Source organism: Magallana gigas, chromosome 9 (assembly GCF_963853765.1).
Source record: "Magallana gigas chromosome 9, xbMagGiga1.1, whole genome shotgun sequence".
Taxonomy (NCBI): Eukaryota; Metazoa; Mollusca; class Bivalvia; order Ostreida; family Ostreidae; genus Magallana; species Magallana gigas.
Window position 1 is genome coordinate 23,013,687 of NC_088861.1, and position 22,248 is coordinate 23,035,934.

Consider the following 22,248-nt stretch of genomic DNA (forward strand, 5'->3'; position numbering starts at 1 on the left):
GCTTGTTCTGATTTTCGTTTCGTTTTCATTATTTATGCTTTGTAACCTGGAAACTATCGTCTGTATTTCGTGATTTTTACGTATCAAATCAAACAGAGACTTCGGTAAAGCAAACAGTTAACTGTTTTCCTGCGCAAATTAAGCAAAATCTGATGTAGGGGTACTGAAATACAATTCATTCTATCGGTAATTCGGCATTATCTTTTGCGTAATGGAAGATTAAATTAATGCAATAGGTTTTGTTGAGATGCTCGGCATTTTCTCGAGTTTATTCAGTTTAAATAGAGTTTGATATCGCTGACGGAAATATGTAGGTATATACATGTATCATATATATGATTCATTTCGAAAAAATAAATTGTGTTCTTTATTTGTTATACATGTAGTGCATGTTTCTTGTGTTTAATTGTTTACAATTTCTATTTACTAACCATATTTGAGTGTTAAACTTCGAATTATAAGCAAGATACATAGATTTGCTCACAATTCTATGTTTGTACACAGATCTTAAAAACTAAAGATTAAAAAAGTAAAAAAAATGTCAATATTTATTAAGAAAAATTTCAAAGTCTGTTCTTCCAGAAACCAACTTTAACAACTTATTGTATTGTAAACTTAACACCTTTTTAGCTCACCTGAGGGTGGGCCACAATGGGGGGTCGAAGTTTAACATAGGAATATATAGAGTAAATTTTTAAAAATCTTCTTCTCAGAATCTAATCAGCCAGGAAAGCTGAAACTTGTGTGAAAGCATCATCAGGTAATGTAGATACAAATTTGTGAAATTTATGACCCCCGGAGGTAGGATGAGGCCACAATGAAGGATCGAAGTTTTACATAGGAATATATAGAGTAAATCTTTAAAAATCTTCTTCTCAGAAACTAATCGGCAAGGAAAGCTGACACTTGTGTGGAAGCATCCTCAGGTAGACTAGATTCAAAGTTGTGAATATTATGACCCCCGGGGGTAGGGTCGGGCCACAATGGGGGTCGAAGTTTAACATGAATATATAAAGTAAATCTTAAAAAATCTTCTTCTCAGAAACTAATCGGCCAGGAAAGCTGACACTTGTGTGGAAGGATCGTCAGGTAGTGTAGATTCAAAGTTGTGATAATTATTACCCCAGGGGTACGGTGGGGCCACAATGATGGGTCGAAGTTTTACATAGGAATATATAGAGTAAATCTTTAAAAATCTGCTTCTCAGAAACTAATCAGCCAGGAAAGCTGACACTTGTGTGGATGCATTCTCAGGTAGTGTAAATTTAAAGTTGTGAAAATCATTACCCCCGGGGGTAGGGTGGGGCCACAATGGGGGATCGAAGTTTAACATCTTTAAAAAACTTCTTCTCAGAAACTAATCAGCCGGCAATGCTGAAACTTGTTCGGAAGCATCCTCAGGCAGTGTTGATTCAAAGTTGTTAAAATAATAACCCCTTGGGGTAGAATGGGGCCACAATGGGGGGGGGGGGGGGTCGAAGTTTTACATAGGAATATATAGAGTAAATCTTTAAAAATCTGCTTCTCAGAAACTAATCGGCAAGGAAAGCTGAAACTTGTGTGGAAGCATTCTCAGGTAGTGTAAATTCAAATTTGTGAAAATCATGACCCCCGGAGGTAGGGTGGGGCCACAATGGGAGGTCGATGTTTTACATAGGAATACACAGAGTTAATCTCAAAAAATCTTCTTCTCAGAAACTAATCAGCCAGGAAAGCGGACACTTGTGTGAAAGCATCCTCAGGTAGTGTAGATTCAAAGTTGTGAAAATCATGATCCCCAGGGGTAGGGTGGGGCCACAATGGGAGGGTCAAAGTTTAACAAAGGAATATATAGGGTAAATCTTTAAAAAAATCTTCTCAGAAACTAATCAGCCAGATGATTCTTCATAATTGTTAAGACTTTGGCCCCAGGACTATTGGCCTCCCGAGAAGGTTCAGAGTTTGATGTACGTTTATATCCCTTATATAAATTATATTGTTAAGGATCTTTTTGAGAACTGCAATACTCAACATATGATATGACTATAAAATCATCCTGTTAGAAAAGGGACTAATGATTATAAACATAAGAATATTCAAAGGAAAAAAAGGGTTTTTAATTATACAGGATCTACATGTATTATTATACATTGTCCAGATAGTTTGTATTATGACTCCATTAAGCTGATTTTATCATACCTATTGTTCCTCAGGTGAGCGATGTGGCCCATGGGCCTCTTGTTATATTTAATGGGGAAAATTGGAGTTGTAGGTTCGATTTGAGCGCCTAAGGCGCAAGAATGCTTGAAGGGTCCAGGGACACCACCACCACCCCCCCCCCCAAATTCTTTAAATAAATGGAGCAAAATCCTGCAGTCTGGAAGCTTCTAAAGTTCATTTCTATACATTTGTGTAGACAAAAAGCCTACCCTTTTTAGGCAGAAAAAAAAACTTAAACAAAAAAAACAGAACACATATATTATATAGATCACTGTTTCCTGTCCCCTGATGAAATAAATAAGGTAGGTAGGTAGCAATTTAAAAAAAAAAAAATTAACACTCAGAAAGAGGAAAAAGTATATTCACGTGCATTTGGGGTATTAGTCTAACCCTTTGACCCACTTACTGCCGTTATGTAGAAGATCTATTAATTTTGAAGATAACTCTTTACAAACTCTTTTATAGTAATTTTAACATTTATTGCTGATTTATTGACTTATAATAAAGTGTGATCAGATAACTGCAGTGATGTCAGGATTAAAAGTAATAAACATCGTTTTTAGCTCACCGAGACGAAGTCAGGGGGAGCTTATGCTATACCCTCGGCGTCGGTGTCGGCGTCGGCGTCGGCGTCCGGACCTGGTTAAAGTTTTTGTTGCAGGTCCTGTATCTAAGCTACTACTTGTCCTATCTTCACCAAACTTGCATGGATGATGCATCTGGACCTACTTATGGACTTGAAAGACTTGGATGCTGAATCTGAGTCCTAAATTTCAGATGCTGGAGGAGGTTAAGGTTGTTAGACCAGGTTAAAGTTTTTGTTGCAGGTGCCCTTTGATAGCAATATCTAAGTTACTGCAGGTCCATACTTCGCCAAACTTGCATGGATGGTGAGTCTTATGATACTGATGCACCCGACGGGCTTGAGTGCTGAATCTGAGCTATAGGTTTCGGATGCTGGAGGAGGTTTAGGTTTTTGGAGCAGGTTAAAGTTTTTGTTGCAGGTGCCCTTTGATAGCAATATCTAAGTTACTGCTGGTCCGTATTTCACAAAACTTGCATGGATGGTGTGTCTTATAATACTGAGGCACCAGGCAGGCTTGGGTGCTGAATCTGAGCTATAGGTTACAGATGCTGAAGGAGGTTAAGGTTTTTAGAGCTGGTTAAAGTTTTTGTTGCAGGTGCCCTCTGATGATTTTATCTTAGTTACTACTTGTCCTAACTTCACCAGACTTCCATGGATGGTGCCTCTTATGATACTGATGCACCAGACAGACTTGAATGCTGAATCTGAGCCATAGGTTTCGGATGCTGGAGGAGGTTAAGGTTTTTGGAGCTGGTAAAAGTTTTTGAAACAGTAGCCCTCTGATGATTATATCTTAGTTATTACTTGTCCTAACTTCACCAGACTTCCATGGATGTTGCGTCTTATGATACTGATGCACCTGACAGGCTTGAATGCTGAGTCTGAGCCAAAGGTTTCAGATGCTGGATATGGTTAAGTTTTTTGGAACAGGTCACATGTTTAATAGATAATACTGTAGTACTATTTCAAACTTGCATAGTTGATTAAACTGTAATATGAATGAATCACAGAGGAAGCTTCAGTTGCAGAGCTTGATCTCCATTATCAAGGATGCTAAAAAATATATCTTAGTTATTACAGGTCCTAACTTCACCAAACTTGAATGGATGGTGTGTCTTATGATACAGATGCACCTGACAGGCATGGATGTTGAATCTGAGCCATAGGTTGCGGATGCTGGAGCAGGTTAAGGTTTTAATTGCTAGTGCCCTCCTCTGATGATATCTTAGTTATTACGTCTGGTCTGAACTTCACCAAACTTGCATGGAGATGCGTCTTATGTATACTGATGTACCTGACAGGCTTGAATGCTGAATCTGAGCCTTAGGTTTCGGATGCTGGATGAGGTTTAGTTTTTTTGGAACAGGTCACATGTTTTATAGATGATAGCTTGCATAGTTGATTTAACTATATTATAAATGAAACGCAGAGGTTGCTTCAGATGCAGAGCCTGATCTCCATTATCAAGGATGCTAAAGAAATCTCCTACCTCACTCAAACCTGCTCGATAGATAGATGTGTTTGTTGATAAATGATATAACATGATTCCTATGATATAGTATTGTATGGTATGAAACAATATTGTTTCATATGAAACAATATAATATCATATGTAATATTATAAAAAGTTATATGATACGATATGATATTATATCAATTTTTTGGATATTTTATGTTATGATATTGTATCATGATATCGTTATGTATAGTATTGTATATTATGATACAATATTGTATAATATTATATTGTATTAATAATTTATTATTTTATCACATGATACTATTACATAAGATATTGCAAAATATAACATTGTATCCTTAATGATACAATATTGTATATTCTATAATATTGTATTATACAATATTGTATAATATCAGGGCTCTACATTAACTTTTTTTCCTACTTGTCCATTCGGACAAGTGACCAAGATATTTACTTGTCTGAACTTCAACTTCACTTGTCCAAAAATTTTTCAATATTAAAGATCAAATATTGACAAATTGAAAACTACAGTTCTGTATTACTAAAATAAAGTCATTTATTGATTATTCTTGCCATAATTAATAACCTGACTTCTTAAATGGAAACTTAAAGTGTCTTTCCTAAATGTATTGGTTCCATATACATTAAACATAATTTGTCAGCTGTAGCTTTGTTAATGGCAGATTACAAGAAATTTTAAATTTAGCATCAGGTTTTAAAATACATGTAACTCTTATATTGATTTCTCAGCTGTTTTTTAAAAACTAAACATGGAAAGTCATCACAGTCTATCAATGATGAATGAAACCTAAAATAAATTACATTTCTTTCCATAATCCTTAAGTTTATCTTTGCTACCTGTTCTTCCTTTCTTTTTGATAGCAGGTGTGTTTGGTACTTTGTAAGAACTAAGATCCACACCTTTACAGTTCAATATTGAAAGTTGTTTGTAATAAGTGAACTTCAATCCCGATCAAGAGTACCTCATGACAATTGCATTTCAATTTAAAGTCGGGATCGAAATTCAAAATAACTAATCGATAAACTTATAACGGGACTACAGATAAACTTATCACAAAACTTTCTTGTTGGAGACTTCTTTACATAAAAATGCACTTGTCCAGTCGGACAAGTGGCAAGCAATATTCACTTGTCCGTATATTTTTTTAACTGGTACCGGACAAGCGGACAAGCGTTAATGTCGAGCCCTGAATATGATATTAGTTTCTGTAATATAGAATTATATCACATGAAATTGTATAATATGATACTGTAATATTTTACAATATCGTATCATACGATATTGTATAATATGATATTGGTTTATAATATGATATATTATCACATCACATGAAATTGTATAGTATGATATTGTAAAATATATTATTGTATCACATGATACAATATGTATAATATGATAATGTATTATATAATATTTCACTTTATCACATAATATTGTATTATTTGATATGATACAATGTTGTATCAAATTATATTGTATCATATGATACAATATCATATTATGTAGCAAAAATGAAACAGTATCATACAATATCATACTATATTATACAATATGATATCATATGTGTCAATGTTATGATGTTTTATGTAATATGATATTGTAATATAATACTATATTGTTTTATATATTATGATATTATATTATGTGATCAAATACAATAACATATACAACAATACAATGTCATATCATACGTTACAATATCATATCTCATCATTGTTTATTATGGTATTTTATTGTATTATATGATATATGTTGTAAATATGATAGGATGCAATATTTAATTTTAAATTATTGTATTGATTAACATATGAACATATGATTATCATACAATTTTTTAGCAGATGATATACGATATTGTGTCAAAACAGAATCCATGAATATCCAAGATCATAAAGTATTATTTTTATTTAATATGACAAAGGTGGTCTCATAAAGGTGAAGTCTCATAAGGGTGATGTCTCGTCTCGGTGAGCTTTGTAATCTGTCATTACCTATGTTTGTTATTTCCAATGCATAATGTAAGGTGTGGTTGCATCACCCGTATATAAAACTCAAGATGAATTAATTTTTACTAAAGGGTTAATTTATACAGTGAAAATATTTTTAGATTAGTTTACTATCATTCTTTTGACATTGACATTAATTTACACGGTCATGCACTCAGAAGACAGAGCAACTTCAACTTCTTTTTCTGAGAAAATTCTGGTGTAGTTACTGTTTGATCTGGGAATTTTCTCTCTGAAAAGGGGGAATTTTTGCACCCATTTTAAGAGGGGAAAGGTACCGTTTACTGGTAGTGAAAAAAGCCATGATAAATTCCTGGTTCGACTGTACATTCTGGGGTTGATGCTGCATCGGTGCATGTGCAGATTGTAAATCAAAAGAGATCTGTTATTGTATTAGCCGCTTGAATAAATACATCAGGGACACAATTGGGAAAGAGTGAACTTATGGTCCAAACATGCTTAGAAAAGAAAACTTTTTTTTTTCATTTGTAGCACAAAAACTGCCACGTTTAGAAAAAATAATGAAATGTTTTGATTTTTATTCATTTAATTACGAGTAATAGACGGAAAAATTTTAGTTGATGATCGGTGTGACCGAGCATTAGTCGAGTACTCGTTGACATCCCTAATATTGATAATAGAAATGATTTTTATACACCTTCAGGGATGCAAAGGCAATGCTTGAATGTCTAAGTCCGCTGTTCCGAATGGATTATCTGCTGCCAAGATCTTTTGTTGCAGCATTGGAATTTGAACAGCTCAAGGATGTTGTTCCAACAGAACTGATTCCAGTAGAAGTTACATTGGCTGGGCTGTATTATTTTTCAAAAAAACACAAAGTAACAACTCACAAAAATGAGGTAAGGAAAAATGGATGGGCAAAGTATTCTTTTTTCAATAGCACTTTTAAAAGTGGTAGTCTTGTTTATACTGGACAGTGGTATATTTTTGTATCAACTTGAAACAAAGGGAAATTACATTTTTTGCAAAGTTTTATGCATGCAGTCTCCATGCAGGACACGTTAATTTTTAAAGATTATTTGTATAGAGTTTGTACAGTTTCATTAGATAATTGTGCAAAAAATAGGTAAGGAAGCTTGAAGAACTTATTGCTAGCGCTCTCGAGCGCTAGCAACTACGTTAGTCTTTTTCACTGGAATACGCATGCTCGACTCCATAGTAGGGGATTCTGGGAATACTGTACTACTGTAGATAAACTGTACCATTTAAATTTCGTTTTATCATCTTCACTTGAAGTTCTGTGTTTTATTGAAAATGTCAAAAAGTAACAGTAGCTTAGGTCTTATATTACAAAGTTATTTTAAATATTATAATAAATAGCTAGCTTTATCTTAAATTCCTTCAAGCTCGGAAAACAACCTCGGATATGTTTTTCGAGCTTGCCGGAAAGGCCGGAAAGGCCCGAGAAGATACGACTGCTACACAACAGTACCAATGGTTCTTGAAAATGTTCACCTCGAAACTGAAATTACAGTAGAAACATAATAATTAGGGCACAGTCAGTGAGCTATGCCATTGCCGATGTGAAGCCCACTCTAGATTCACAATTCTAAATTGAGACCCCACTCCAGCACAATTCCAGTACACCACTGTGCCTTCTTATTGTTAATTAATCAATTCAGGAATTTAAACAATATTTTAGAAATCTGCTTCTGTGTTTTAGGATGGCTACGGCGCTAGCTCACCAATCTTTTTAAAAGATAAGCTTGTTATAGTTAAGTCATACTGCAACTCCATGGGTCAGGGAGATGCCGTAAATGCAAGGGGTTTGGAGATTTGGTATTGAATTTGATATAGCAATTGCAAGTGTGTCAGACATTTTTCCTCAGGTAATATACTCTATTTGTGAAATTAATGTAGCAGCAAGCTAGAATTTAGAGGCTTCACAATTGTTTGTGCATTGAAAGAGATAGACCAAAATGGAAGTGTGTAAGACATTTAGCTCACTGCGCAAAGTCCTCCTGTCTGCTTATTAATTACAAAGATAAATCCAAAGAAAAGTTTTTCACAATTTTATTGTCAAGCTGATAATGTGTCGTATAGTGGCATCAAATCAAATTTCTTCTCCAATAAATAGCATGAGTATATATACCTTTTGGCTATGATGGACGGTTTCAATTAGCCATAACCACCTGTGCTGATCATGAGTGTAGATTCGGTGACTATATTTAAAAGCAGTATTTCAGTTCCCAAAACAGGATCAAAACTGTAAACTATCCATCACAGCCAAGAGCAGGAAAGCATCCTTGATCTCCCCCAATTCGGATGAACTTTTCAGTGGTGTACCGATTGGAACATCTCTATAAGAGGTAGTATCAAGTGATATATGCACTTCCTTTTCTGGCTGGGAATAACAAAAAAAAGAATTAAGTACAGGACAATTGATTAAAATGACCACGATGGAAGATTATTAAATTATGTGATAAATTATTATGTTATCAGAATAATGAATATGATTCAAGCAGTAACCATAATGTTGTGTAATATCTATACATCGAAAATAAACATAGTTATGCATTTCACATTATATTATCAGGATTATGCAGTTCATGGTTAACAGATATCCGAAATGACCAAGTCATTTGAGCACTGGTAGAGAAAGTGCAAAATTTGTGTCCGGTCCATATTTTTCTCACATAAAGATTGCTTATGACCTAGGGGAGGGGTTTCATGACCTTGACTCAAGGACATTTTAGGTAGGTCAAGTTCACTGGCAGGAAACGTGTCCGGTCCATATCTTTCTTATGGAGAAACATTGGAAGCTCTTACTTTACCCAAAGATTGCTTATGACCTGAATGTATGTCATGACCTTAACACAAGGTCATTTGGACAAGGTCAAGGTCACTGACTGGAAAAGTGCAAAATATATGTCCGGTCCATATCTTTCTTATGAAGAAACATTAGAAGTGCTTAATTCACCCAAAGATTGCTTATGACCTGAATGTATGTCATGACCTTGACCCAACGTCATTTGGGCAAGTTCAACGTCATTGTTTAAAAAATGCTTAATTCCTGTATGTATCATGTCTTGTGTGAATGGTAATGATTAGAGGGTAAAATTTGACACAAAGCTTGCTTGTGTAAGGCAAAATTAAATTAATTGTTAGATTCTCATCCCCGCTTGCCCTTCTGAAAATGAAATACCCTGATGTAGTTTATCTTTTTTTTTTTTAATTGTGTTGAAAAAATTGGGCTCGGTATACCAAAAATTCTAAACATTAAATGGCTGCTTGACAAGTGGATTTTTGTTTTATTCCAGTCATGTTTGTTATCATAAGGATACAAATGTCCTCATGTATTAAAAGTTCAGTTGAAATAAAATGGAATTTTATTTGCTTTTAAATTAGCAATTTAAAAAAAATAGAGCAGTTGTTGTTGATAAAAAATGGACAATTAAATAGATAACATCAATCATTTTCTATAATAGCAAACTACTTGAGTTATGATTTTTTCTTAGCGGGGGTAGTATATCTATGACTCAAACTTCTCAATATTTCAATCTTTTCAAGGTAAATTTAGGAACAATTATGTTTGCTTATAGAAAAAAAAATTTTTTTTTGGGGGGGGGGGGGGGGGGCTTAACCCTCTATGATGCTATGTGCCTAATGGTAAGGTCTAACTTTGTAAAAAAAAAAAAAAAAAAAAGGGGGAGGGGAGCCCCCCCCCCCTCCCCTCCCCACTAGCCCCCCCCCCTCCATTGTAATTAATGCAACTATAAAGTATTAAAATCAGACATGAAGATGAAATTTTAGATTTTGTTGACTTAGGAGCTTGCATCATTGATAAGTCAGTTATGATCAAGTAGTTAGGTAGTTACTGATGAATAATTATGTTCTTGACTTGTATGTAAAGGTGTAGAAAGAATAATCTTACTGTGACCAGGCTACGCTCAGGTCACAGTAAGAATTTGTCCTATATACTTGCAATGTAGCAGCCGTGAAGCGGATCAGCTTCGCGTCGTATTTTAGGTCTGTTAAAAATATTCTGCATGGGAAAAACACATTTTTATGCATTACAAACCTTTATGAACATGCATATGTAGTTTAATCCACAAAACATCCATTTATTGAGTCGTACCATGGCATTCTGTTAAATATACACGTTTGAATTTGCCTGCCATTTTGTCGAAATTGCACTTGGAAAGTCTTGCATTGGATTTTATCATTAACATGGCGACCATAAACAGCGAATTTTTAAACGTGATGTTAAAAGTGGCAGTGATTTCGTTGCAAAAACAGTTAATCTGATAATATTGGATTATAAGAAAGCAACAATGTAGGTATTTGAAACCAATCATATAAAAAAATTAAGGCCAGATATAGTGCAATATAATTTTTTTATTTGCTACGAAGGGGGTATATGGAACGAATTCTATCGTTAAACCGGGTCCGTAGGACATCCGTCATTTTAACGATAGAACATTCTATCTAGTAAAGGTGATGTCATGTACTTATGCTCATGTTTTTAGGTTTTTGCAGTTTGTTATAATACAGTTTCTAATCAGATGGAAATGCTGTACAACAAAGAAAATCTGGAAGTGTGAGTTATTTACAAAATGCTAACTAGGGATAAATAATAGAGCAGCACAGTTAAGGCTGTCAATCAATTCCGTTCAAACAAAAAGTTTGAGAAATGTGCATTATGACATTACAGTATATTACAAACCTCAAAAGTACTTATTAATTTATTTATTAGAAAAATTAATTTATGCTTATCTTTCAGTTGAAAGCAACAAATGCTATTACTTACAATTTTGAGGTCCGTTATATCGTACGCTCTGAAAAATAAGTGAGATGTCGTTCTCGCTGTACTACTATTGAAGGCTATCATGCAGTTTTTTAGCAAAGAAAAATAAATGTCATAGATTACAGGAAAATTATAAAATTAATGAATATTTTGTTTAACATTATTATAAGAAGAATGCTTACCTATATAGTCTTATTTTCATTTTGTTATAAGTATGCATCGTATAAAGAGGCAACCTTGGTTTTGTGTTAAATATCGTTTATCTTAAAGCTAAGTACCTAAATAAATCACTTACGGTAATTGCAAGGGCATACACTTAACTGATCCTGACGAACTTTTACATGTGAATTTGAAATATGCTATGTAACTTAAAAACTTCTACGATCTTTGTAAAATCTTACAGAATAATTATTTTTTTAATGAAATTAACATTGTGACCTTCGAAATTGTTCAACAGTCATGATTATAAAATACGGTTTCTACTAACAAATAATCCTATCTTACAAAGTTCGCAGCGTTTTTCAAAATCTACTATTAATATAAGTTATTTTATAATTCAGTTGTGAATTTTGACATGATTATGCCCTTGAATTTTTTAAATGACCTCAAAACAACAAATACATCTGCTTGTACCATGCGACTGCCATATCACGAGACCTGGCACTATGCACATTAAATATTGTACTGTTATATATATATTTTAGAAATATATTGCATTTGAGTGACTGTTATTGATTTTAAAAAGGACATGCCAGTTGAACTAAAGTATACATGTTTTCATCACAAAAACTTGCCGATATTTTTATTGACCGCCTTAACTGTACTGCGAATTGCTGTATATATTGGTCTGTACTTTTAATGTATATTTGTAATACAACTTTTAAACCTATTTTGTAGGACTGAAGATATGCGGAATCATGCATGGATAAGTTTCTACGTTGCAGCAGATCTGTTGGACATCATTTTGCAAGAATATACATGGAAATATGGTTTATGTGTTAGAATATTTTCTATATTTATGATGACCATAGCTCTTTATGATTTTCTTATGAACGAAAGAGGAAGTGGAGACAAACAGAATCCTCAGCACAGGAATCAAAGCAGCCATTTGCCAGTGTTTCATAAACATAAGGAGACATTCATTCAATGGTTAAAAAAGATTCCAGTGTATGTAGATACCAAAAAATATTTTAAGGTACACGTTTATCAAATTTTAATTGCTTTTCTGAACAAAACTACATACTTTATGAAATGCAAATGGGTTCCTTTGATGTTTTTTAAAAAGCGCAAAATGCTCTACTGTCCAAATAAAAAGTTAAACTGATAAAACAAAATATTACACATGTTTGATTGGTGAATAATATTGATAACATTTTCATAATTTGCCATCCTGTTAATTTATTACTTAAAGTTTCCATGCTTTATTCTGTCAGACAAAAATATTTACAGTAAAACACTGTTATAGCGAACACGCTTATAATGAATTGACGCTTATTCCCCAAGACTCTATTTCATGCTGTTAACTTGACGGATATAGCGAATTACGCTTACAACGAAGTTTAATTGCCCGTCCCTGGGACTTCGTTATAAGCGTGTTTTACTGTACCCAAAATTAGGCAGCAGTCTTAGTTGGATCTAATGTTGTGTGTCACAGTTTGTGAATCTATCCATGCCATGTCACAAGGCAGGATCAAACTATTCTTTCAGACGTTTGATTATCATACTTAGTATACAGATTGCTCATAGCAAGAAGAACCTTAGTTACTTATTTAAAAAGTCAAATGCCAAGGTTAAAATTGCCAATGGTATGGTTATACAGAAACTCCTGGTCTTGAAACCTAGAGGTGTTCTGTCTAAATTGATCTTGTTACATTTTATTAATTTTTTTTTCAGACATGGTCATTCATATTCAGAATCCCACTGAGGGAAGGACAAATAAAAGATGCATTTTTTTCTGAAATGAAGCATGTTTTGAAGCAAGACCTCACATATAGACCAGTAAGATCGTGTTCTCTGCTTAATGATACTAGAGCAAAACATAACATAGGATGGACAGGGATTGACATTAAACTTTGTTATTTAACTATTAGATTTTAAGTCTAACTAACAAAATTTCTGTCTAGTCAGTTCAGTTGGACTTATGCAAAATTATGCCAAAAAAAAATATATATTATTAATGTTCAATTGTTGACCCTAGTAACTTTATATTTTTAGCATCTAGCATTATGCAAAAAAAGAAAATGATACATTGCTGTATTCTTGGATGTGTCAATAGGTTTACCATTCAAAGAAATTGGAGGTATGCAGGATGTAATGGGATTTGTTTGAATAACTAATTTATATTTGGTCATTTTACTTATAGCTAAGTGCTGATAAACTTTTTGACATCTACTGCTCTGAAGATGAATACCCAGCAGAAATACAAGAAGTTTTGACAGAAATTGCATTAATGGTAAGTGCATTTCGACACCTGTGAAGTGGAAAGCCTTTGATTTTAACTCAAAAGTTGGTGAACAGAGAAAATAAAGAAAATTTTATATTGAAATTAAAGTAAAATTAATGCACATCTTACTCCAAGTTTCTGTTGATGCCTCCATCCACAGAAAATATATAGTTCATTTCATTATATTTGCCACATCAACATTTACTTTGTGATTTATTTCCCTACACCCTTTCTCTTTTTTTCTTACAAGACATACAGCTACAGTTTTATCTCACCTGAGCTGAAGGCTAAAGCGAGCTTTTCTTATCACTTTTGTCTGGTGTTCCTCTGTCTGTAAACTTTTTACAATTTTATCTTCTTCAAAAATCACTGTACTAATATCAAACGTTAAAAATTGTCTTTAACAAAAAGTAAGGGCTTTTCGACATCCCCTTTTCCCCTTTATAATATGAAATGTCAGGTAAAATCATATCAATTTTATTTTAAGAATTCTTTACCGCCTTGGTATAATCAGTTGCCTTAATATGAACTTATAAGTAATGTAATGTCACAAAAAAGATAACTTCAGAACTTTTAAAGTAAATATACTTTTAATTTCTAATAGAATATTTTTTAAAAAATCATTTTAAAAAAAGTAAGTATTCATTTCTCGAATAGAAAACGTGGTATGCCTTGGGTATTTCTACGTTCATTGAGCAAAGCGAGGTTACTCTTTTTAAATCAATTTTTAAAAAGTTGCAATATTCATGCCCTTTAAACTTCTATAAGGAGTCAAAAAATGGCCCTACATACCATAATTTTTAAATCATACTCTTTACTCCAAACCTAAAACCGAAAGGATTTCAAAAATTGGATGAAAAATAAATAAGTTATAGCTAAAGGGCTGTTTTCTGCTTTGACCCCTCTTTATCCCTTATTTTTCGAAATTTTAATCCCAAAACCTTTTCCAGTCTGCGTATCAAGTCTTTTATTATAAATTTTAAACATGAAAATATTTACTTGAAAACTGTTTGAGAAAAACGTGCCACGCGTGAATTCAGATTAACATTAACGTTTTCACCGGAGGGGACTATAGCTTTCCTCCCTTTTTCAAAGGAAGATAATTAGAAATTAAGGAAAAATTTTGAGAAATTTTCAAAAATCTTTCCAAAAACCATTAAGCCAGGTAAGCTGAAACTTGTGTGGAAGCATCCTCAGGTAGTGTAGATTCAAAGTTATGAAAATTATTACCCCCTGGGGTAGGGTGGGGCCACAATGGAGGGTCAGTGTTGTACATAGGAATATATAGGGTAAATCTTTAAAAATCATCTTCTCGAAAACTAATCAGCCAGAAAAGCTGAAACTTGTGTGGAAGCATCCTCAAGTAGTGTCAATGTAAAGTTGTGAAAATCGTGACGCCTAGGGGTAGGGTGGGGCCACAATGGAAGGTCGATGTTTTACATAGGAATACATGTATATAAGGTAAATCTTTAAAAATCTTCTTATCAAAAACTAATCAGCCAGGAAAATGTGTGGAAGCAAACTCAGGTAGTGTAGATTCAAAGTTGTGAAAATCATGACCCCCAGATGTAGGGTGGGGCCCCAATGGGGTGTTGAAGTTTTACATAGGAATATATAGAGTAAATCTTTAACTAAAAAATATTCTTCTCAGAAATTAATTAGCCAGGAAAGCTGAAACCTGTGTGGAAGCATCCTCAGGTAGTGTAGATTGAAAGTTGTGAAAATCATGACCCCCCCCCCCCCCCCCCCCCCCGGGAATAGGGTGGGGGCACAATGAGGGGGGGATTGAAGTTTTACATAAGAATATATAGAGTTAATCTTTAAAAGTCTTCTTTTCATTCACTCATGAGCCAGGAAAGCTGAAACTTGTGTGGAAGCATCCTCAGGTAGTGTAGATTCAGAGTTGTGAATATTATGACTCCCTGGGGTAGGGTGGAGCCACAATGGAAGGTTGATGTTTTACATAGGAATATATAGAGTAAATCTCTATCATAAACTCATGGGCCATGAAAGCTGAAACTTGTGTGGAAGCATCCTCAGGTTGTTTTCAAAGTTATGAAAATCATGACTCCCAGGGGTAGGGTGGGGTCACAATGGAAGGTTGATGTTTTACATAGGAATATATAGAGTAAATCTTAAAAAAATCTTCTTCTCAGAAACTAATCAGCCGGGAAAGCGGAAACTTGTATGGAAGCATCCTCAGGTAGTGTAGATTCAAAGTTGTAAAAATAATGACACAATGACACCCTCAGGAGTAGAGTGGGGCCACAATGGGTTTTACATAGGAATATGTACAGTAAATCTTTAAAAATCTTCTTCTCAGAAACTAATCTGCCAGATGATTCTTTATACATGTAATTGTTAAGACTTTGGCCCCAGGACAATTCTTCGGCCTCACAAGAAGGTTCAGAGTTTGATGTAGGTTTATATCCTATATACAAACAATTGTTAAGGATCTTTTTTACAACTGCAATACTCAACATGTGATATGACTATAAAATCATCCTGTTAGAAAGGGGACTAATGATTATAAACATAAGAATATCCAGGGGAAAAATGGATTTTATTTATACAGGATATACATGTATTATTGTACATTGTCCTGATAGTTTGTATTATGACTCCATTAAGCTGATTTTATCATACCTATTGTTCCTCAGGTGAGTGATGTGGCCCATGGGCCTCTTGTTTATTACTTCCCTGCCATGTGTACAAACTGGTGTTAACCGGGGCATTACAATGCATGACAGCATGTAATAATGATCGAAAGATGATTCAGTCAGCTATCTAAGTAAGAAATGTAAGAAGAAATAAATTTATTCACATTTAATTTGTTTAAACGATAAATTACTACAGTATAATGATTAAAATCGATACGATTTTTACACAGAAATTCAAGCAGTATTATAGTAAGCACTCATGAATTTATTGGTGGATTGCATAAAGTTTTGCAAAATTTCATATTAAATTTTCAAAAAAAAAAAAAATAATAATTAGTGCGACGCAATGAATAAGGCAAGGTCCACGTGTCAGGAAAAAAAAGTATCGACCTAATTTCCGAAAAATACGATAGGAGCATTTTTAGATTGACTATCTACATTCAGGTTTGTTAAATAAAGGGCCCTATGGTAAGGATGATGCAACATTAGGAAATTGATTTATAACAATTTTAAATAATTATGAAGTTTGCGTTATACATTTTGTTATTTAGATCTTCATTTCCAGAGTGTGTATGACAAATCTGTGTTACAGTGAAAAAGAATATAAATTTTTGTTATGTCATGCATGTAGTATTGTTCTAAATTCTGTTTTTTTCATAAAAGTTAATTTTATATATCCTTTTACTATAAAGGTAATTGAAAAAGGATGTAATCTGAATGACACAATACTCAGCAGCAAAGGTGTGGATCGGTATGGATTCATTCTTTCCAAACACTTTGAGACAGCATGGAAAAAGAAGAATACAGAGAGAAAACAGTCCTTTCTGCAATTCACCTTATCCTGGCCTTCATTTTTCCATTTTCTCAACATGTTTTGTAAGTTTTAAAGTCACCCAAGAAAGATATTGCCTCATGAATTTTAATTTAAAATCTAAAGACATTACCATTCATAACAATGTCAGGCATAACTGTGACTGTCTCTGCTATAAGCCTTAGGAAATAGTGTAATTCCCCTTAATTTGTTTTTATCTCTTATTGATATTAAGTAATTTGGTTTTTTTTGTATTTTATGTAGATGTAGAGAACAAAGGATCTGAATTGTACATAAGAACATAAAAGAGTCCAGCTGTCAATACTTTTATTACTTTGATTTTATATATTTCATATAGACCTACAAGACAAGAGATCCAAACTCCTTTCCAAGGACAGTGGTTGTTTGCTGACAAAAGCTGCCCAGGAAGTCTGGACAGCTTATGAGGATCTCCTGAGTGGTCAGATTACTGTAGGAAATTTCAGACTCGTTCAAAAAAACAAGGACAATTTTTTTAAGATCATCAAAATCATGATTGAAAGAGACAAGAAAGATGTTGTCTTTAGTGAAACATGTACCACACAGCTAGTTAATATCAGAGACAAAGAAATCAGTCATTTTGAAAGAATTCTGTGTGATGTAAGGATTTTCACAGACATGTGCCATCATTTTGAAGGTATAATTATAATTAACTACAGAACTATACTGCAAAACTCGGTTATAACGAAGTCATTGGGACCTAAGAAATTACTTCGTTATATCCGTAATTCGTTATAACCGTATAAGAAATTCATTAAATTTACATAGCTGGGGATCCAAGATGACTTCGCTATATCCGTAAATTCGCAATATCCCTGTTCATACTAAACGAGTTTTACTGTACACAGATTTCAGATCAAGAAACGTTATCATATTACTGGTACTTGAAAACCATTAGACCTCTGGTCCAAGTGGACATATCTTTATTAGAACAAACAAAAATTTTTGTTGCTGAGAAATATTTTACAAAATTAAGAGAAAGAGTACACAACATTGTAAACAGAATATTACATAATTAACCATCACATTCATAGCAATTTATTTTGACCCAAATTTCTTGTAAATAGCACATTTTTTGTCCACAGTTAATTTGTTAGAAACAGTTTCTATAGACTTAAAATACTTTATATTTATTAAGCTTCTGATCTCTTCTAAACATTTTTTTAAGATCTATGATCAAATTCACTTGCACTGGTTCTGATGGTATTTCTTTGGTCAAATTGTTTGCAGTTTTCATTGTATTTTGTTTCAAATTTTTGTAGTAGACACACTTGCCTTTGATGAAGCCTTATCAACATTTCAAGATCTTACCGGACATAAAATTGGAAGTCTCTGCAACCCTGTGTCCTTAAGTAAAGTTGAGGATGTTGAAGCTTACATGCCAGTGATCTGTGCTTTCACAGTAGAAGACGAGATTCTAGATATCATTCCTCAGCTGCATGAGTGAGTTTATCATTTGCCTTTGCAAGAGAGTGAAAGAGCTTTAAAACAGAGAGAGAGAGAGAGAGAGAGAGAGAGAGAGAGAGAGAGAGATCTTTCTTATCACTGACAAAAAAGTTGTTGGAACATTATCATTTTTTATGGATAACCATTTATATAAATTGTCTCCTTATAAATAATGGATCAACATAAAAGTGACCAATTCATAAATATTGGATGACCTTATTAACTGGAGTCACTGTTTTTAATTTTGATGTACTGGTACTTGTTAAAGAGTTGATGTTAAAAAACTATTTGCTCATTAAAGCAATTCTACTTGTAGATGTAGCAAAGGGATTCTTTTTATGAAACTGTGGGAGAGAAGAGGTAAGAGGTGTGTAGATGACAAAGGAGGTGTGCCTTTGGCAGCAAATGAAGTGATTTCCCAGGTGTGGGAACCAATCTATGAAAATCTGCTGGCTATCGCAAAAAGGATTCGAGATGGCACAATGCTCTTTTCCGAGTTTCAAAAGCATTTTGGAATTATGCCTGATGAACATTTGATCAAGGAATTTGGGCATTTGTCTGCTGGTGGAGACAAAGAATGGATTGAAAAAAGAATGGAACAAATACGGCAGCACAAAACTGTTCAGCAGTGTGTAAATGGAGCCCATGTCATTATGAATGTTGTAGAAACTTATGGCTTAGAAGGCGACTTCCACCAAATGGATTTGATTGTTGAAATGGTATGTGTGTTGTACTGAATTTTCAATAATAGTGATTAACACATTAATTGGTCCCAATAAATTAACTCTGCGTCAGTTGATTTTCTTATTCTTAAAAAAAGTCTCATGTTGTATAAACAAAAGATTTGATTTAAATATTTGTGATGAAATAGGCTAGAGGGAAAGATATTGCTATGAACAAACTTGACAAAGATCTGATAAAAGCAACTGTAAGTCTGAAAGGAATGACAGAAAAACAAGTTGAATGTCTCAGGGTCTTCATGGATTGCAAGCCATTGGTGGAATGGGTGAGAGAGTCAATGAAAAGTATGTTCAACAATTTGCTACACTTTTTCAGAAAATTATTGTTAATGAAAATGTTTTAATCATAATTGTAAACCAATGTTTTAATTTTTTTAACTTCATAATTATATAAGAGATAATTTTACTATCATATGATTGATTTCTGACAATGTTGTGAAGTGTTAAGTCTCAAAGTATTATTTTCTCCTTCATATTGAATTTGGCATCAATAATTGCTGCAATTCTGAGGATTTTAGTAACAATTAGATTTTTTTTTCAGAAATCACTTTTTGCACTCTTTGAATTTGAATTTGTAGATCTTCAGGAGTTGAAGGTGTTTGTGGATTTGGCCAGCATATCAGCAGGAGAGGGCGCCATGGAGGTGGATAGGGTCAAATGTCTCCATGCAGCCACCACTGGATATGCTCCATTGATTTTTAATTTGGATAAAGCTTGTGGTTCTAAAATCTTTCTTGAAAAATGTGAGCTTGTGTGGAAAGAATTGGATTCCGATCCCAATCTTCCCAAAAAATTGGTAAGTGAAAGACAAAATTAACAAGATAACTTAAGCACTTTGACTTATACTTTTTAAGACACTATGTCACAACATGGTGATTTAAATGTTTAATTAAACTGATTGTATCTTGTTCTTGTCTACTGAATTAAATTTTTGAAAATATAATTTTTTATCCAAAATTTCACTTTTTTGACTCGTATACTTATTATCCATTATCATATCTATCATAATCAAGTAATTTTCCGCTGAAACTCTTTCATGTTGTAATGAGCCACCTTAACATTATCATGATATAATGGCAACTTTTTTTTGTTTTTGATTAAGAATAAATACTTTGCTATAGATTGACACCAAGAGACAGTTGGAATGGCTGAACAGTGTGAAATCTGCCCAGGGTTCGGTAGAGGTGACATCCATGAGACAAGCAGAAGCCATTAATTCTGTTGGAATTTACGTGGTGGGAAAAGTAGATCCAAGCATGACCATTGACAAACCAGTAAGTTTAGGTGAATTTTGAGGTTTGAGAATTCCTAGTTAAGGGAAACATGTTACTTTGCTAAATGGGAAAAAATTATCCAATTAAAAGGCACTTGTTTCAAATGTGCACAGGAAAAGTCTTTTATGTGGGTTCAAAATTTTTTGTTGAAATATATGGATAAAATATCTGAAAATCATCAAGTCCCATGATCCTTTTGTAGTTCTGAAATTAGGTTGATAAAATGTTTTTAAACGTTATTATTCAAATTACTTCAAAATGTAGGAATATCATGATCATTTTATTTCTTAAAATTTAATCAATGTTTGGTACATAAGATGGATGTTTTTTTAAAAAAATTTTGTTGTTGTTGAGGGAACAACAAGTGCATGCTTGCTCCAGTTTCTTATTATGATATATATAACTTTATGAACAAAAACATACAGACAAGGTCAAGGTCACTGGCAGGAAAAGTGCAAAATTTGTGTCTGTACCATACCTTTTTAGCTCACCTGAGCTGAAAGCTCAAGTGAGCTATTCTGATCACTTTTTGTCCGTCGTCCGTCTGTCTTACCGTCCGTCTGTCCGTCCGTCTGTCTGTCCGTCTGTTAACTTTTTACATTTTGAACTTCTTCTCTAAAACCGCTTATCCAATTTCAACCAAATTTGGCACAAAGCATCCTTATGGGAGGGCGAATATAAATTGCAGAAATAAAAGTCCAATCTGTTTTCAAAGCTGAGAAAACCTTGAAACTGTAGAAAAAGGGGGGTTCATTTTAAAAAATCTTCTTCTCAAGAACTACTGATTCCAATTCAACGTAGTTTAGCATAAATTATCCTTATGGGAAGGAAAATATAAATTGCAAAAATTAAGGTCTAATTCTGTTTCAAATCTGAGTTATTACGAAAATAATAATAAAGGAAAGGCGTGTTTCAATCAGTTTAATAGCTTCGGATTCGGCATCCGGTAAAATGGGTAGACAAGACTTGGCCTGGGCAAAACAAAAGATTGGCAGTTATTAATCTGCCAATCTCATTAAAATTTCAGGATATATGATGGACCAGTATATTTGTATTTGCTGTAAATATTGCTGCAAAATAATGCGTATTTGGAATTGACGATTGCCGATCTGCCCCGGCTTTTATTTTGCCACGGCCCGGGTTTGCGTACCCATTTTACCAAGTCTCGTATTCCATACATCTAAAACGAGGTTCTTTGTTTAAAGCAGCCATGACATTATACGAAAAAGGGTCGATCTGACTATGATGAATTTGCTTGTTGTGCAACAGTTCGCGAATGATGGGAAATTTTTGAAACATGCAAAATATATTGGTGCCGATTTTGTGTAGTAAATTGAGGCTAAATATTTCAACGCGTTGAAAGTTTTCACACATGACGTTGGTGTTAGCTTGTTCTGATTTTCGTTTCGTTTTCATTATTTATGCTTTGTAACCTGGGAACTATCGTCTGTATTTCGTGATTTTTACGTATCAAATCAAACAGAGACTTCGGTAAATCAAACAGTTAACTGTTTACCTGCGCAAATTAAGCAAAATCTGATGTATCAAAAAAGTACTGAAATACAATTCATTCTATCGATAATTCAGCATTATCTTTTGCGTAATGGTAGATTAATGCAATAGGTTTTGTTGAGATGCTGACGGCATTTTCTCGAGTTTATTCAGTTTAAATAGAGTTTAATATCGCTGTCGGAAATATGTAGGTATATACATGTACATGTATATATATGATTCATTTCGAAAAAATAAATTGTGTTCTTTATTTGTTATA

At 33.6% G+C, this 22,248-nt stretch overlaps 1 protein-coding gene across 3 annotated transcripts in view; it reads left to right on the top strand.

Annotated features, from left to right (window-relative positions):
- LOC105349012 (E3 ubiquitin-protein ligase rnf213-alpha) overlaps positions 1-22,248 on the top strand; it is a 108,572-nt gene that overhangs the window by 27,265 nt on the left and 59,059 nt on the right. For all 3 annotated transcript variants that reach the window (XM_066072384.1, XM_066072386.1, XM_066072385.1), the window contains exons 10-21: positions 6,961-7,156; positions 10,787-10,857; positions 11,962-12,259; positions 12,958-13,062; positions 13,427-13,516; positions 16,860-17,043; positions 17,337-17,654; positions 18,280-18,460; positions 18,780-19,182; positions 19,335-19,488; positions 19,782-19,999; positions 20,325-20,477. In XM_066072384.1, coding sequence (XP_065928456.1) covers positions 6,961-7,156; positions 10,787-10,857; positions 11,962-12,259; positions 12,958-13,062; positions 13,427-13,516; positions 16,860-17,043; positions 17,337-17,654; positions 18,280-18,460; positions 18,780-19,182; positions 19,335-19,488; positions 19,782-19,999; positions 20,325-20,477 — 2,371 coding nt within the window. The remainder of the gene's footprint in view (positions 1-6,960; positions 7,157-10,786; positions 10,858-11,961; positions 12,260-12,957; positions 13,063-13,426; positions 13,517-16,859; positions 17,044-17,336; positions 17,655-18,279; positions 18,461-18,779; positions 19,183-19,334; positions 19,489-19,781; positions 20,000-20,324; positions 20,478-22,248) is intronic.